Source organism: Oryx dammah, unplaced genomic scaffold (assembly GCF_014754425.2).
Source record: "Oryx dammah isolate SB20612 unplaced genomic scaffold, SCBI_Odam_1.1 HiC_scaffold_28, whole genome shotgun sequence".
NCBI classification, from domain to species: domain Eukaryota; kingdom Metazoa; phylum Chordata; class Mammalia; order Artiodactyla; family Bovidae; genus Oryx; species Oryx dammah.
In genome coordinates this window covers 102970794-102985007 of record NW_024070212.1, presented here as the reverse complement: position 1 = coordinate 102985007, position 14214 = coordinate 102970794, and the positions used below count along the sequence as shown (strand labels likewise).

General features: G+C 48.6%; 1 protein-coding gene across 9 annotated transcripts in view; it reads right to left on the bottom strand.

The window, feature by feature from the left end:
- Positions 1-495: 495 nt before the first annotated feature.
- Positions 496-14214, bottom strand: part of SCMH1 (Scm polycomb group protein homolog 1) — a 222032-nt gene continuing 208313 nt past the window's right edge. For 8 of the 9 annotated variants that reach the window (XM_040231521.1, XM_040231527.1, XM_040231522.1 and 5 more), the window contains 3 exons: positions 7025-7219; positions 2686-2816; positions 496-1654 (listed from right to left, as the gene is read on the bottom strand). In XM_040231521.1, coding sequence (XP_040087455.1) covers positions 1529-1654; positions 2686-2816; positions 7025-7219 — 452 coding nt within the window. In that variant the 3' untranslated portion in view covers positions 496-1528. Of the gene's footprint in view, positions 1655-2685; positions 2817-7024; positions 7220-14214 lie in introns of those variants that run through there. The other variant, XM_040231529.1, reaches the window with a different exon arrangement.

Here is a 14214-nt window from a genome sequence, read left to right as displayed (position 1 = left end):
AGTGTGTGGGGCACGCAATGGTGTGACACTCTAACCAGGTTGCCCTGCGCTGCGGCCCCTTCATACACAGGCAGGGGGTGGACTGGACTTCCCGGCCCCTGGATGGCACAAGGGGCACCCTGCAGGCCAGGCTAGCCTGCATCTCCTCACCCCTGCCACGGAGGGTAGCTGCAGCTGCTGGCCCTAACGCTGTGCCTTCTGCTCGGGCTTCCTAGGGCTGCCGTGCTCGCTGCTGTCTGCTGCACCAGGGCAAAGCCCTTTGAGGGCAGACCATGGACTGCACACTGGCTCCCCAGGGGCTACGCAAGGCTGGGCCCCAGCGGGCCTCTGGCAGACAGCCTGTTCTTTAGGGACTGCTGGAGTCACAAGAACTCAGGGAGCATCCTGTCCAAGTTTCCTCATAAATAAAAACGAGGAGCTACGACAAAGGCAAGGGGAATGACCTGCCCTTCAGAGGCATACTGATTTGTCTGCTGACTGATTGCAAAGACACTGGCATCTATATTGTTTTTTATTTATAAACAAATTGACATAAAATAAGTCCAGATGGCAGCAGGGGCAGGTGAACTGCTGATTTGCTTACAAAAGAAGCCTGTGGACAGTGGAGTGGGTGCAACCAGACTCCAGCCTAGAGACCATCCTCTCCCATCCATCTTAGGGCCTTCTTGGCTTAAAACATTGGGCCCAACCTTCTTTGGCAGCAATTCTGGCCAGGGCAAGGAGCTGTGGCGGGGCAGTGCAGGGCAGGAACTCCTGTTCCCACAGATGAGGCCGGGGCTGCAGAGGGCCCAGCGGAGGGAGAGAGGGGAGATGACAGGGACCCTCTCCTCCCTGTGCTGAATGACGTGGTCAAGGCTTGGTAGGTCTGTCCATGCCAAGGAGAAAGTGCCTGGGTAATGTCCTCTGAGAAGGGGCCACAGCTCTCCGGAGAGGGCCTGTGTGGGGCCAGGGCAGTGTGGTTGCCCTCCTCCTGAAACCAGTGTCTGGAGCAAGAGGGATATGAACTGGAGGGCTTGCCCAAGTGCCAGAAACAATAAATTAATAATAAGAAAAGATCTTTTTTTAAAAAAGGTAGAGGTCTGCACCATGAGTTTGGGATCTGTGGATCTCGTGAGGAGAAGGCAGGAGCTATGGGAGCCACGCCCAGCAGCTGGTGAGGGAACCGGGCGCGAGTGTCGCTTCAGGGCCTCATCTTTTGAGACCTCACAGGTCAGCTCCTTCCTCCATCACCTGGAAGGTGTTCAGTCTAAACTCCTGGAGGCAGGCCACCCAGGCTTGTGAAATAAATACACGGGACCTCAGAGCCAAGACGGGGCTGAGGGGAAGAGCAGTGCCTGGGCTGCACCCTGCTCCACAGTCCTTCATGGAAGGACATCTCATGGCAGGAGGGGGCAGTGGTGGTGGCTCCACACAGCCTCCTGGAGTCCGGAGGTGCCTCGGACCCCGCTGAGGTGTCTGATGGCCCTCCTTCCTGGGAGAAGAGCCCCCTCTGCTGGACCCCTCGGCTGTCCAGGCTTCACTGCCCTGCTCAGAACTTGCCCTGCTTCAGCCGGTCAATGTGGTAGCAGAGCTTGAGGGCAGGCCCCAGCTTCAGACCCATGTACTTCATCATCGTGTCGCTGCGCAGCAGGAGCAGGGCCTTGCCATCGATCTCCTGGGGGGAGGAGGGGGACGCCATCAGAGGCCGGGGTGGTCTGACCACCCAGGTTCTCACCAAAGACCCTCTGGGGAGGTGCCAGCCACATGGAGCCCTGTGAACCTGCTGTGACACCGAAGCCTACCTGTTCCGCCCAGCTTCTGTCTCTAACCACCCCTCTCCAGCGTCACCACTGAACCCCCCAGGTTAAGCTCTTCACGCATATTTGCAGGAATCTCCTTTCTCTGCTGCCCTCCCAAACCTCTGAGATCAAGCTCAATCCCAGCTCTTCCCAGGAAGCCTCCCCAGTCAGTGTCCTTGCCACTCATCACAGACTATTTCTGTATTGACCTGCAAGGGCTGTCTGGAGGGTCACCTTCCTTCCTGGGCAGCAGGGAGCCCTCCTCATGAGCCACACACAAAGCAAGCACTCTGAGCAGCTGTGAGACCCACAGGACTGATCTAAGAGCACTCCAGCCCACCTGGTATGAAGAAGCAGGTGACCCGTGATAGCAGTGGAGCTGTTCTGAGTACCCAGAGTGCAGACAGCACCAAGCAGCAGGGCCTACTGGGAACCAGGTTTGAGCCCCGGATCAGGCGTTCGGTCATTGCAGGGGGGTCCTCGGCAGTCCCTGGCCACAGGGCCAAATGGTTACTTGACAAGATGCTGGGGCTCACAGCAGATGAAGTAGAGAATGGGGTTCTGATGAGGTTGGAGAATGGGAGCCACACGACAAGGGACTCTTTAACCTGGCCTTGGCCTTAGACCACAGCAGGTAGAGAGGAGAACAAGTGCTCCTAGAAGAGGAGAGTCCTGTCCTGGGATCCAGTAGGAGTGTGGCTGAATCAGGGCCAATGCTAAAGGAGCATTCAGTGCCCAGTGAAGGCCATTTGGGACCCAAGACCCTGTCACTAAGTTTGTATGGTATCATCTGTGCTCAGTTTCAAGGGACTTGGAACAAATATATAGCTTGTGCCCTTTAAGAGTCTATAAACTGCAGAAGCAAGACACCCAGCGGATACAGGAGAAGTCAGGCAGGGGCACCTACGTGTTTGCGAAAGAGGTCAGCATGGGGTCCAAACTGGGGATCAGCTTCCCGGACAAACTGCATCACATCCTCAACCGTCCACGAGGAGGGGTCCCGGCCACTCAGTCGAGAGGCATCCCGGCGGTCCGACCCTGCAGGACAGAAGGACACCTGCCGTAAGGGGCGGGGACTGGCTGTAACTCACCTGCACTCTCCACAGCCTGTCCCAGGGGCCCTGTGTGACCACTGGGGCTTAGAGCAGGGCCAGAGCAGAGGAACCAGAGGTGACTGAGGGCGAGCAGGGTTTCTCCACAAAGGGACTGAGGCCCTGAGACCCTTCTTCATTCAAATCTTAAGCATAGGTCTGATTCTGGAAATGGTCAGAAGGAATTTTACACTGAGGTTGTGACTGAGCCTGGATCTGAGTCAAGGGTAGTGATGAGGTGAAAGGATTATCTGGGTTGGAGTGTGGGGAGGGGCTGGTAGGTGAGGCTGCTTTTGCTTTGGCTCTGGGGCCCATTTCTAGAGATACCTCGGGAGCTGGGTAAGATTAGAGCTAGACCTTGGGGCCCAGGGAGGAAAAAAAGTGGCAGATAATAATAACCTGTGTCTCTTCCAAGGCCTGGAGAATAGTTGACTTCATTATAGCCAAATACTTGGAGGTAGAATACAGCTTTGCCTTCGCTGCCAGGAATCTCAATGTTAATTTAGTGCCCTGCTTAGAGCTTTTATTTCAGTCTTGGCCATTGCCCCACTGGGATCTGAGCTCTCTGTACGGTCATCACCTGCACGGCTCTCTGGCAGGCTTCATCCCCTCTGCCTGGAATGTGCCCCCTTCTCGCCCTTCAGTTTCTCCTTTCCTTCTGGCAGACTCTAACTTAACTAAACAAGAGCTGGCTTCAAGGATCAGCTCCTTTATGAAACTTTTCCAGGTCTCATCCTGAGAAAATTGGTCTCATAAAAGCATTTCACGTATCTCTTGGTTACAGCTCAATCTCTATACACTTTCCCCCATCACATCACTCTAATAATCTCTTCTCCATAAAGCAGTCAAAACAACTTTTAAAAAGTAATTGGATCATGTCAATCAATACAACAGCTTCAAAATGCATACCTGAAATAAGGTAAGGTTGAGCCCCTTACCATGGCCTAGAAGGCACCCCATCATCTGGCCCTTTCTGCTTCATCTTCCCCTTTCCCCCACCCTCATTCTGTGGACCCTGACACTTCCTCCAGGGAGTTAAGTGTCAGAACAGGGTTAAACTGCGGGACGCCCAGCTGGAATGGTGGACTTGCTTGGTGTGTGGAGACCCGTACTTCTGGCAAGGGAAGTGAAGCAGTGCTAAACAGCGCTGAGCGTAGGCAGACACACAGGAGGAGAGAGTTTGCCTTTCACAGCACACAAGAGTGCCTGCTCTGCCAGAGATGACGATCAAATATGTCTGCTAAATGAATGAATGATCATATGTAATAGTTCCATGTATATTTTTCTGTCTCCCCCACCAGATGAAGTCTGTCTTGAGGCTGAGGTGACTTAAGTCTCAAGGCAGGGACTCTACCTCAGAGCTCCTTCCTACATGGCTCCATCTGGGGCCTTGTTGGGGTTGGGGTTGGGAAGCAGTATCCTGGGCTCCTCTGTCTCAGCCTTCCTTAGAATGCCCTCTGCTCCTGCAGGCCTTGCTAAGGGACTCTTCTTATTCTTCCACACCTAGTCTGTCCCTGGGCTGGGGGAGGCCACAGTGGGTGTGGAGATGGCTTTCTCCTGTCTCCCCATTGCTGCTTTTAGACCATCTTCCAACAGAAGCTAGTGTTCTTCAGAGGCCAAACATGTACTGAGCATCTGCTCTTCCTGATCACATACATTTCCAAATCTCTGGGTTTCTGCTCTTTGTTAAGTGAAGACTTTTGGGGATTTAACTCACTAACTTCCGGTTCCATCCTAATTGCTGCCATAATCCTCAGAGGAAATCCATCCAACTGCCTTGCTTTCAGTGATTTTCATTGCTATTCTACTTCAAATACCCAGTACCAACATCACTGTCTAGTTCTTGGATCACTTGGAACAAATCCACTTCAGAATTTTAAACACCCACCTCTCTGACCCCAACCTCTCACCTTTCCAACTCTCTTGGGATGTACGTCCATTATGACCATTATATCACAAAGACGTTTAACACATCAGACTTACAGTCTTCCCATCCTTCAGCCACCTCTCAGCCCTGCTTCTATGCCCCCTGTCCAGAGACAGTGTTGATGATCTAAACCACTCCTCCTCCAGCTCCACTGATTACATGCTCCCCACCCCTTCTTGTCCTGTTAGCTCAATGAAAAATCTTAACTCTCAAACTGTCTTTTCTCACCCACATCTAGGTTTCTAAGAACCACAGAAGAAAACTGTAGCCCTTGCAAACTGGTCTCCAAGTCCAAACAACGCAGGACCTTTGGTGTTTCTGCAAACTATGCCCTCTTCCTTGACCTATTTCTCTTGTATTCTTTATGGCTCATCCCATCTCCCAGCACTCCTGAGCCCCTCCTTGCTCAGCCCTCTCTCCATTCACTCTTGGCCACAGTCTTCTTCCAGTCTCAGAGAGAAAGGTTTGCCTTCTTCTGTCATAAGACTGACCCTTAATCCTTCCCAGCACCTCCAAGGCCTTCATTTCTATATTCTTCTTTCCTATATTCTTAATTTCTTCTTCATGAAAGGCTCAGGCTGTCTGCTGACAAACATGCCCAGCATGCACCCACCCTAGAGGACCTTCGTCACCTCCTTCTTTTCCTCATCAAACTCTCCTTGATATGCCTACCCACAGCAAACCTCCCTCACCAGCCTCCAGCACCACTGAAGCTGCTCGTACTTACTAAGATCAGCAATTCCCTTCTAATCACCATTTCCAGTAGGTATTTCTCAGTCCTTATTCTACTGAACCTTTTTGGGTTAGACTCTTAATCTCTGTACCCCTGGCCACCACAGTTCAAATTCTTCTGCTTTTCCTCACATCTGACTGCTCCTCTGTCCCCTGGCAGGATCCTCTTCCTGCTCCCTCCTGAACTTTGTTGGTCCATAGAACTCTTTCTTTGGTCAACTGTTCTTTTCATTCTACACAAAATTCTGGGAAGTGGGTGTCATTTTACTCTCCAGCTTCAACTTCTATCTGCTAACTCCTAAGTGTGTAACTTCAGCTCAGTCCTCTTCCCTAATCAGACCTGCACAGCCACTGCCTGCTGGGTATCACCTAGACAGACCCATGGGCTCCCTCCCCTTCTCTTCCATGGTTGGTTCCCTCTCTCACCAGAGAACGGCACCATCTATTCAATCACCCCTTCTAGAAACCTGGGCAACATTCCCACTCCTTCCTCCCAACCCTTAAATATGACTATATTTACCTCATGAAGAGTTTTCACATCTATTCTCTCTTCTACAAACCTACCACTGCCCTAATCTAGGCCTTTATCACTTTGGGTGTGGCCCATTCTAGTAACCTCCTAAGTGGTCTCTCTAGTCTTGTCCTTCCTCAAATCCATCCTCAACACAGTAGTCAATGACCTATTTGAAACACAAACCTATTTAGGTCTTGCCTCTAATAAAAGTCTTCAGAGCTTCCCACTAGTTACAAGATCAACCCCAAACTCTTTAACACGGCATTTAAGGTCCTCTATGGTACAACCACTGACCCTTCCAGCATTTTCTCTTTGAAACCCCAGAATTACCCTTTGTTTTTCAGTAATACCAAACTACATATACTTGCGGGTACAATCTGTGTTAGTTCTCATCCCTTTGCCCTTGCCCATGCTGCACGCTCTTCCCTGGAAAGCTCTCCCCTACCTACCACAACCCCCGATATATTCACACAGTCAACTTTAAAACCTCAGACACTTTCTCAAGGAAGCTTACCCTGGATAACAAGCTTGAGTGAGGTGTTCCTTCTTTCAGTTTTCATACAACTCATCTCTGCAGCCACACTCTGGATGTTATTTTACTATTATCTATTTAAGTGTTTGTCTCTCCTACAAGACTTTGAACTCCTTAAGGACAAGAAACGATTGATTTTTGTGTCCCCCTGACAAACACAGATGGTGTTCACATAAATGGCTCATGAGTGAATGAAGGACTCCTTCCCCATCCCTTTGGCTCTGAGTTGCTGGCGTTTGGTTCCTGCTGTTCTCAAGCTAATCCCAGAGCTTCAGCTGCTCTCCAGGTGCCTAGTCAGGCGTAATGGGGCCAGGCCCCAGTCTGACCTCTCTATGTGGGGCGGGGTGGGGCGGTGCAACAGAGTTAAGTCCTTTCTGGCTTCCCAAGTTCAGGAAGGAAAGAAGAAAAGAATGAGAGAGGGCAGGAGAGCCAAAACTCTGAAAAGCTTACCCCTGGAGCAGAGCCTGCGCACAGCTGAGGCAGTGCTCAGCGGGAGACCACAGGATGGAAGCAGAGGCCGGTACCCTGGATTTCGAAGGTTTTGGGAAGTGCTGACAAGATTGGTGGGATTCAAGGTAGAGTCCATTGAGTCTGAGTGTGGCTCCAAAGACCGGGCCAGACTATTTCCCAGGGCAAAGGTCTCACCTGGAAAACAGTAAAACCAGAGTTAGAACAGGGACTAGTCTGGAAGAACTGTCAGGGTGCTGGCTCTCAAGAGCCTATTTGGGTGGAGTAGGAGGCAGCAGAACAGAAAGCTCTGGGCTGGGCCGCAGGAGGCCTGTGCACCAGCCCTGGCTCTGGCTCTCACTAGGTGGCCTTAGTCAGCCCAGCACCACCCTCTGCACTTGGATCTCCTTAGACTCTTCCCTTTAGACTAGATGGTCTCTGAGTTTTCTTCTGGTCTGGATGTGTTAGGCTCTTTCTGATAGAAAGAACCTTGAAAAAAAAAAGCAAAGAAGAAAGCTATTCTGAGAAGAGTCTGTCCTAACACACAAGATGCTAGAGCAGGGGATAAAGTACTGAAGAAGAGATACATTTGCTTACATGGAGGCACTTTAGAAGTGGACCTTCTCAGACAGCAGGACATCTCAGAAATGCTTCCTGATGCCTGGCTCAAGGCTTGTCTGCAAAGGACCTGCTCTTAAGTTCCCTCCCTTCTTTCACATTTGCCTCATTTTATGGAAATAGTCCAACGAAGCTGTGGTTGTATTGTAGTGAGAACATGAGCACAGAGCCCAGAATTTGGGTCAGAACTTGACTCTGCTACTCAGCAGGCAAGGTGCTTTCCTCAGAACCTCAGTCTCCTCACCTATAACATGGGAGCCCCCTTTCTTCCAAAGGGTTTGTGAACGTCACAAGAGAATGGCTATGAAAGCCTTTGTAAAGGGGACCTCACCCTGACATTTCTACACCCTGGTCACGGCCCAACCCCAGGCAGCATACCCTAATCACTGCACTACAAAGCTGGAAATAGACTCCCTCTCGCAGTTGGGTTCTGCCCATATCAAGTCAGATCTGGCCACCGCATTCTCTGTTTATGGGAGATGTCTTGGGTGCTGAACCACATTACACTGTCCTTGGTGGCTTTTCTTAAAGACTGAGTATTAAGATAATGCTTGGAATTCATTTGGGCCTCTGATGAACACTTAATTCAAAAAAATCGCTGGGGCACAGACTAAGACCTCTTTGGCGAGATGGCTTAGGATTTCAGGACTACTTTCTATTTCTCATCTAAAATTGCTTGGTAAACTATGGGATAACAGTCAAATCTGGCCTGAGACAGCTATTCAACCATATGAAATTTGGAAATTTAACCGATGAAGCCCTTTCCTAGAAATGGTCCTGAAGAGAGAAGTCTCTGAGCTTCCAGGATACCTAAACCATATCCTACCCCATTTCTGCAGGTGAGGTTTCAGATTCCTATTTTTCAGGAGAGATGCTTATAGCAATGTCCCACTTTGAGACAAGCACAGAAGTCCAATCTAAGAAATAGGATGCCTGGGTTCCATCTCTCGGCTCCTGACTTTCACTATGTATATGAGTCAAGGTAACTCGTTTGTCTTTTTTGAGTACTAGTTTCCTCATCTGTAAAATGGGGAAAACTCACCCTCTGTTATGCTTAGAACATCAACTGAGAAAACAGAATGGGATAGATGTTACAACAGTAAGGAGTTGTATTTTATTCTTCATTCAGAGTTACAGTGGTACACCGAAGTTCTCTGTAGTAGCTCAAGAAAAAGATGAACTCTACTTTCTGTATTTATTGGCATGGTAATAATCTCACCTTTCTAGTACTCCTTTTACTCAGCTAAGACCGGTTTAGTACCACTGACTTCACATGAGCTAACAGATGTGAAGAATGATTATGATGACAATGCCAGGGGCTCACCAGATGCTGATGCAAAATCAGTTAAGTGTCTCTAGTCTTGGTAATGCTAAGCATGCTGACTGAAATCTGGATTCTGAGTTGAGGGGTCTGGAAATCTGGACTGGTGGCACCTGGACTAGGCAGGGTCATTACATCTTAACCTAATGAGATGAAGAAAAATGAAGCATCATGCCCAAGGCTCTGGGAGGTTCTGGTCTGCTTAAGGCTGATCAAATGAGGCCCAGGCTGCCTTCAGTAGAGGAATGCCAGGGCAGAAGACTGCAGTGCTTTCCAACTGTGCTCCACAGAGCCCTGCAGTACACCCAGCACCTGGGTGGAATCTGGGCTTCATCCCAGCTTCTATCAAGACAGCTTTGGTTTTGGCTTTTTTAGACCAGAGTTTCATATAATCTTATCTGTGCAAAAAGAGATCAATTTATTCCCATGAAGGGGAAAGCATGCTTCTGAGCATTGAGTCCTTGAATCTCAGAAGCAGAGGTTCTCAGATGATTCTAGAGTTGCTTCAGTATTCATATCTAGCCCAGCAGACTAGTGTGTGCTCATCTGACTCGCTGATGATATATTGCTCAAGTCCCCTTTACAATCAGTTCTACTGTTGGACATTTTTGAGTCATTACCAAAATGCCTTCCTTTTTGAGCTGAGATCTGCCTTATTGTAACTCTGACCCCCATTCTACTATCTGCCTTTCAAAAGAACCAATCTGCCATTGGCCCCACTAAGAGCTTGGAAGGGAGGAGGTATGGGATGGAAGGAACAGAGGAAACAGAGAGTTCCCCCAAACTGAGAGTGGGCCCCTGAAAACAGCAGCAGGCTGAGGCCTAGGGCGAAAGAGGCCAGTCAGATATTTGCTATAACATCTGATCAACACTGTAACAAAAATGCTTCCTTTCCTTTGTGGTAATCATCCTTCTTTCCACCCCCAAACCTCAGTATTAGTCTGTTACAGGTAACAGCCTTGTGTTAGTTTTTCCTCAGGGAAATGAAGGATGAGGCACTGGGTCACATGGTGGGGTCAAACCATCAGCTCCAGGAACTGACAGGGGGCGGGGGAGGGGATGGTGGGGGATAATGGATTAAGCTCTGACTCAGAAGCAGAAATTCTGAGTGAGAAGTACAAATTGCTGTGAGGAAAATATAATCCCAGCCTGGGTTATGTGGGATGGGGATGTTCATCCAATTGTATTTAGATTTTGGTATGAAAGGAAAGGACAATCCCCAAATCTAGGAGGCTTCACAGAGTTCAAAAACCTCTAACTGGTTTCCCTGCCTACCTCTTGCTCCACTCCAGTCTATTCTCCCACACAGTAAGAATCCTGAGTGAGCTTTCAAAAGCACAGATCGGATTATGTTCCTCCCATAACACAGTCATGGCTTTAAATACTCATGGGTCCTCACGGCTCAAGATACAGCGTCCGTAAGCTGGTCAATCAGACCTTTTCTGCCTAGGCCTCTGCCACCACTATAGCCTCACCACTCACATTCTTCTTCCTGCTCTGTATTCAGCAGCACATTCAGAGGAAGGTTCAGCTTCTCTGAGACAAGTCAGGTTCCTCCTGCCCCTCCCAGTCTCACATCTCAGTCAGCAGGAGCATTCTTTAGCGTTCCCCTCCTCCACTTCTTTGGATCTGCGGCATCTTTACCTCATTATCCTGCTCCTTCAGGTCCATGCTTATACATCATTTCTTCCGAAAAGTCTTCCCTGACACATCTGGTCTGAACTTTTGAACTTTGAACCTGTTCCATTAAAGCACTCATCACCATGAATTAATTCCTTTGCTTATTTGTTTGTATTCTTTACCAGGCTGTAAACTCTGTGGGGTGTAATGACCTTGACTCCTAGTTTACAATGGAACCCTCTATGCCGACATCGGAGCTTGGCATCGTCCAGTCAAAAAATACTGGGTTGACTGGTTGTCTGACCAAATAATTGAATTGCTACTAATAACTGAATAATTGAATTGAGTTTCAACTATTTATGAACATTTGAGTCACCTTAAAACTCTGACACTTCTATGAGGAAACCTTGTATGGGAATGAAAGGGCATCCGAAGAAATTTCACAGTTCTTACTTGGCTTTTATGCTCTGAGTGAGTGAGTGAGTGAGTGAGTAAGTGAGTGTGTGTGTGTGCGCGCGTGCGTGCGTGCGTGTGTGCGTGCGCGCGCGGCGGGGACGGTGGTGGGGGGTGGTCTGGCAGGAGAACCACTCTATAACCAACTTAGACGACCTGGATGGTAACTGGAAAGACAGGCACAAGGAACTTATTGTCCTGGGATAAATGGACCACTTCCTTCAGCAGAGAGGAACCAGCAGGCCCAGAGGTGAATGCTAGGTGGATTCAATTACAGAGAAGATTAACAGTCATGGGGACCGGCTAAGGTAATAGGATCTCCTGTTTAATATCAGCAGTTATTGGAGACCCAGAAAGAACTCTCTCTCTCAATCTTCATAGGCCTCGTCTTCGATCCTGCCATGTACGTAACTCTGAAGAAGGAACTCTGATCTGACATCGCTGCCCTGAAGAATCCTTCCTCGACTTCTTCAGCTGATCCCTTGCTCATCATCCCTGGCTGGGCCAGAGAAGCTCCGGTTTCATGCGCTCACTACTTACAGGTTTGCCTGTATCTCCCTCTCTCATCTGAGAGCTCTTTTAGAGCAGGGGTTGAGTCTGTTGTCTGTCTCCCCATAGTCCAGTATAGGATCTAGGACACGTAAGTATTTGTCAAACGTTTTGATTATCTGAACCAGAACAACTGGCCTGAATTCTTCGAAATGCCAATGTCAGATCATGAAAAGTAGACAAAAGGGCTGGAAAACTGCTCTAGACAAAAGAAAACTAAAGAGACAGGGTAAGTAAATGCAGTGGATCCCTCTTCACCGGATCTTGGATAAGCGGGAAAAAGCTACAAAGGATGTTACTAGGACAGTTGGGGAAATCTGTATATGGGCTATATTATATATATATATCAACGAGTAGATTTTATTAATGATAAACTTCTCAAGAATGATAGTAGTATGGTGTTCCTTGTTCTTAGGAGATACATATAAAAAAGTGTTTAAGGATCAAGTCTCACCTGCAGTTAACACTCAAACAGTTCAGTAAATAAAAAATATACAGACAGAAATACATGCACATATACTTAGAGAAACAGATGAAGTAAATACTGCAAAAAGTTAGGTGGTAAGTCTAGATGAAGAGTACATGGCTGCTCACTGTATTACTGTATAACTTTACAGTAAGCCTGAAACTTTTCAAAATAAAACATTGGAGGAAAAAACTAAATCTCAACTTAGGTAAGCAAGCCTAATGGGATGTACATTTGGTGACTATTTGCTATATTGGAAATAAGTTGTCAGTTAGTCCAAGACCCTAATGGGGCTTCCCTGGTGGCTCAGAAGGTAAAGCGTCTTCTGCCTGCAATGCAGGAGACCTGGGTTCGATCCCTGGGTCAGGAAGATCCCCTGGAGAAGGAAATGGCAACCCACTCTAGTACTCTTGCCTGGAAAATTCCATGGATGGAGGAGCCTGGTAGGCTACAGTCCATGGGGTTGCAAAAAGTTGGACACAACTGAGCGACTTTACTTTCTTTCTTTCTAATGGGTAGGGTAGTATGGAGACAAGGCTGTAGGGAAGACAAAGGATGCCAGTAAGTTCCTGGATAAGAGAGGTGGTACCTTCAGATGTGGAACTAGTAGAAGAGGGCAGCCAGGCAGAAGGGTGGAAGTTAATAAATACCAGCTTCAAAGGGCAAAGCAGAAGAAAGCCCTTTGCAGATCAAGCTCTTCAGCAGAGGTTTGGATAACTAATCAGAAAAGTGTTAAGAAATGATAAATGATCGGGGTGGGGCAAAGGGTCAGTGAGGCAGAGAAGGTAGGTAGTCAGGCAGGCAGAAAAGATAAGTGAGGGAGCACAGAAGCAGTAGAAAGTTGGGCAAAGCTCTGGTTTGTCTGGGCAGAGTTAAAACATTTCAAGGAGGCAAACAAACTAGGGTGAGAGTAGCCGAACTGAAGAGCACTCACTATGAGAAACAGAGGTTAGAGAGCATAGGAAAGCAGAGAGCTGGCTGAATCTGTCTGAAAAAGAGAGAAGGAAAGGCAGCTGATGGGGAAGGCGATACCCCTGCTCCTTGTCTCTTCTTAGTTGGTGAGGCAAGAAGGAAGAGTGGCTAGAGCCTGCTTCCCCTTATCTGGTAGTTGAATCAGAGAGATGCAAACTGGAGCAGAATTCCCAGGAAAGGTCATGCCCCAATCCCAAGCTATCGTCACAACCGCAGGTCCATGATGTGTATCCTTACCAGCCTCTGCATGCTGCTACAAGTGCGTTTCTCTTGATTCTCAGTGGTGTTATTCCATTTAAGAATTCTGAATTTCTATTCCTTTGAGAACTCTCTTTAGATTAGCAGCAACATTCACGCTACCCTCTCCTGTGTATCCATTCTTCCAGAATCTCAGGTAGGGCTAACTTTTATTATTGAAGTGCAGCTCAGAGTTCCCGAATCCCAACAGCAGGGGATATTTAACAACCTGCCTTGTCTGCACCTGCTCCACCATGCCTAGCCCAGACTCCCAGTGCAATACCCTAACTGTAAGTAAGAATGCCCTTTTCTGTACACAGAGTCTGAGGTTAAAAGAAAGCAATCTAGAGAAGGTTAGATGAGAAGTCCTTTCTGAAGGGTCAGCGAGAGGGTCACAGATATGTCTGTAGGGACCAGGTGGTGGGGCCCCTAGAAGGAGCATTCGAAATTCTGGTATCTTTTTGCCAGGCATGCAAGTCACATAAGTAATTCTTGTTTGGATGCAGAGGAGATAAGAGTGGGAGGAGGGCGGTGGTGCTGTGTGAGCAGTCACTTTCCCAGCACATTCTCCAAAAGTGCCACATTTATCAGAAGTGATTCTGACAATGATGAAAAGACAACAGGGAAGGCAAGGTGGGAACACGACTCGCGCGGGTCAGAAGGGAGCACCTTTGGGAGTTACACTCCCCTATCAACAGGAAGCACAGCCCCAGCGCTGATAGCACTGCCTCTATTCCTCTGGCCAGGACAAGGTCCGCGGGATTCTTTTCAAGGGCCTTTCCTCCCTCTCTCCACAGTGACCTACCTCGCTAGTTTAAGGCCGAGCCTTCCTTCCCTCCCTGTCGTGCTGTGTCCTGTGCTCCAGATTAGAGATGCCGGGTTCCATTCACTCAAACCTCTCTCGGGAAGTGCTTAGTCACTGATCCGGCCACGTGGCATCCGCTTCCCCGTTGTGGG